Below are 3,471 nucleotides of genomic sequence, written 5' to 3' on the forward strand. Positions count from 1 at the left end.
AACATGTTATAGTTTTCTGCCCCCTGAGTCCACAGTGTAATATGGGCTAATTGAGGCACTTCCGCCTCTGCCAGGGCAGTGACCTTGGCCTGAGTAGGTACTTCTGAAGGTTTGGGAGACAGTCTGAGGTGTGCTCCTGCTTGGCCTGAAATCGATGCCTTGTTCCCTGGCAGTTTCCACAGGATTCCTTTCGGAGCAGAGTCAGGATGAGTGTCCAGACCCCACCCAGACTCCTGGACCTGGCGGGAGCAAGCCTGCTGAGGGATGAGGCCTCAGCCATTTCTGCTGTGGAAGATCTGCCCACTGAGCTCTTCCCGCCACTGTTCATGGAGGCCTTCCATGGGAGACACATCGAGACCCTGAAGGCCATGGTGCAAGCCTGGCCCTTTGTCCGCCTGCCCCTGGGGGACCTGATAGACATGCCTCATGTGGGGCCCTTACAAGCAGTTCTGGAAGCACTTGATGTCCTACTTGCCCAGAAGGTTCGCCCTAGGTGAATCTGATTTGCATAGTCTGGTAAAATCCTGGGCTTCCTGGAAGAGACAGGTGGGATGAGGGAAAGTAGATGGACAAGGGATGGACAAGAGGGTTCTGATGATGACAGCGAGGGAGTTCAGAGGCCTTGGCTCACTATGGGAAATGCCTTCCTGATATGTAAGGGTACCTAAGATGCAAGGGGGGTTGAAAGAACATGCCCCGTCTCCTTCCTGTGACGCTTAACAGTACTAGAAGTGAAGAACTAGAAAGGGGGGGAAGGGAAAGGGAGACGGAGGAAAGTGAGGCAGAGAGGGAAGAGGGGGAGTCAGCAGGTGATGACAGGAATGTGAACTAAAAACATAGGTGGACAGTCTGTGGTCAATTCTGAGACAGTGGTTTTATTCTGTGTGGATTTTAATGCACCCCCACTAATCTGTTCCTCATAGGAGGTGCAAACTGCGAGTGCTGGATTTACAGGATACTGGCCAGACTTTCTGGAGCGTGTGGTCTGGAGCCAGCACTCACGGGTGCTCGAGCTCAGGAATGGTACCAGTGGCTGAGCACAGGTCAATGACACAGCAGCCCGTGGCTCCCTTGGAGGTGTTCATAGAACTTTGTCTGAAGAAAAGGACCCTGGATAATTTCCTCACCTACCTCATCAGGTGGGTGGAGCAGAGGAAAGCTTCCATACACCTGTGCTGTAAGAAGCTGAAAATTGTTAAAATGTCCATGGAAAATATTATGACGGTCCTGAGCAGGGTGCAACTGGACTGTATCCAGGAGGTGCAAGTGAACTCCACCTGGCATCTGTCCACCCTGGCCGTGTTTGCTCCTCTCCTGGGCCAGATGGGTAACGTGCAGAGACTCCTTCTTTCCCACATCCACGTCTCTGCACTTGACAAGCAGGAACAGCAGCACGTTGTCCAAATTACCTCTCAGTTCCTCAGGCTGCACCACCTCCGGGATCTCCATCTGGAATCTCCCTCCTTCCTTGAAGGCTGCCTGGACCAGATGCTTAGGTGAGAGTGGGCAACTGACCAGGTAACGGTGAACACAACACTAGAATGTCACGTGAGCCATGTCATTTGCTGCTCTATCCTGAAGTGTGGTATCCCATAACCACACAAATCAAGGTAGAGGAACAAACTGCTATAGAGGTTCTGTAATGGGACACCATAGTAGAAAGCTATAGATCATAGGGTTAGGATCCAGTGAGGGTGGACATAGGTTCTTCCTTAGAAAGAGATATCTATGTCAGATGACTTAGGAAATTAGGTAAGTGAAGAGGGCATTAAAGAAGCGAAACTACCTCAGACCCGAGCAATTCTAAGGAGAAGCTCTGGGGAATTCCCTGGATGTCCAGCGGTTAGAACTCTGCACTTTCATGGCTGAGGGCTTGGGAAACTACCGTCCCACAAGCTGCGTGGCAGAAAGAGAGAGAAAGAGAGAGAGAATCTCTGTGCTTACCAGGTTTGTGAACACAGTGAGCTTGTCTGAGATTCCCAGTCTCTAAAAGGCTGTCTTCTGCTCCAGAAAATTAATATTTAAGAAATGCATGATTCTGAGAGGATGGCAGTGGAGCAGCAGCCACAGATAATAGAAAGTGGAAGGTGGTTTGCAGATGATGCAGGGGTGTAAGTGAGGCCCTGCAGACTGGCAACCCCTGTTGATGATGTGGGATCTTGTCCAGTTTGATTCTCTATACATGTCTCCCACCAGCCTCAACTGGCCCAGAGATACAGGTGCCTAGGGCTTAAGCATGGTCTGAAAGAAGCCTGAGTTGAAAGCATTTTATATTTTCTCTCCCAATATTCAAATTCAGTGATGCCCACACTTGATTGAGACTCAGTGTTAGGCTCTCTGCTGAGTAGGTTCTAGTGCATTTCATTATCTTCATTCGTCATTTAAAAGAGGCGAAGTAAGTTTCACCCTGCTTGACCCATGATGAAAGAGAGCTTTCAAGATACTGTAAAGTTGACCCACTCACACAAAGAAGATGACAGGAGTCAGTCTAAAATGAGACTGGTCATTCTAGGTATTGACTTTCTTAAGGCAGTTAGTAGGACCTTGGCTTTGGGCAAATCAACCATCTGCCAACTTTAGCTCATGCCACCCTGGATTCTCAGACCTAATGGCTTGTTTTCCCCCCAGATGCCTGAAGACCCCCTTGGACAACCTCTCAATAACCAACTGCCGGCTTACAGATTCAGACTTGCTCCACCTGTCTCAGTGCCCAAACATCTGTCAGCTAAAAGGCCTGGATCTGAGTGGTGTCACGCTGACCGGCTTTAGTCCTGAGCTCCTCCAAGTTCTCCTGGAGCAAGTTGCAGCCTCCCTCCAGGAACTGAACTTAGAGCAGTGTGGGATCAGTGACTTTCAACTTGAGTCCATCCTGCCTGTCCTGAGCCACTGTTCCCAGCTCAGGACCCTTAGCCTGTGTGGGAACCTCCTCTCTATGACCATCATGGAGAAGCTGCTGTGTCACACCACTGATATGCCCCACTTAAGTGAGGAGTTTTATCCTGCCCCTCAGGAAAGTTACAGCCCTCATGGAGCTCTCCACCTGGGCAGACTTGCCCAGCTTCGGGATGAGCTAATTGAGATTATGAGGAATTTAGGATGTCCCAGGGCCATCTGGCTTAGCTCCAGCCCATGTCCTCGCTGGGGCAATAAGACATTCTATCAAGAGGAGCCCTTTCTATACCACTGCTATATCTCTGCCTAGTTGGGTGCATCTATCAAAAGCTTTCTTCTGGGCATTTGGAAATAAAAATCTAGACAATAGATGCATCATGAAAGGAAAACAGACCTGTGATTTCAGATATCAGCTCAATGTGAATGGGAAAAGGAAAGGTGATCCAGCACAGGTATAGGATTGCACTGGAAATGTAGATGCTGGGAGGTGAGGGGACTTTCAGGGACATGTGCTTATAGCATCAGAAATATGAATCTAAATTTCTGGATGGGAATTTGGGCTGGAGACACACATGTTGG

At 49.4% G+C, this 3,471-nt stretch overlaps 1 protein-coding gene across 1 annotated transcript; it reads left to right on the forward strand.

Annotated features, from left to right (window-relative positions):
• The first annotated feature begins 206 nt into the window (after positions 1-206).
• Positions 207-3,202, forward strand: LOC136118283 (PRAME family member 15-like). Its single transcript, XM_065871612.1, has 3 exons — positions 207-493; positions 924-1,496; positions 2,629-3,202. Exons 1-3 carry the CDS (start codon positions 207-209, stop codon positions 3,200-3,202), a joined length of 1,434 nt encoding a protein of 477 aa, XP_065727684.1.
• The last annotated feature ends 269 nt before the right edge of the window (positions 3,203-3,471 follow it).

The sequence above is a fragment of the Phocoena phocoena genome, chromosome 1, assembly GCF_963924675.1.
Source record: "Phocoena phocoena chromosome 1, mPhoPho1.1, whole genome shotgun sequence".
NCBI classification, from domain to species: domain Eukaryota; kingdom Metazoa; phylum Chordata; class Mammalia; order Artiodactyla; family Phocoenidae; genus Phocoena; species Phocoena phocoena.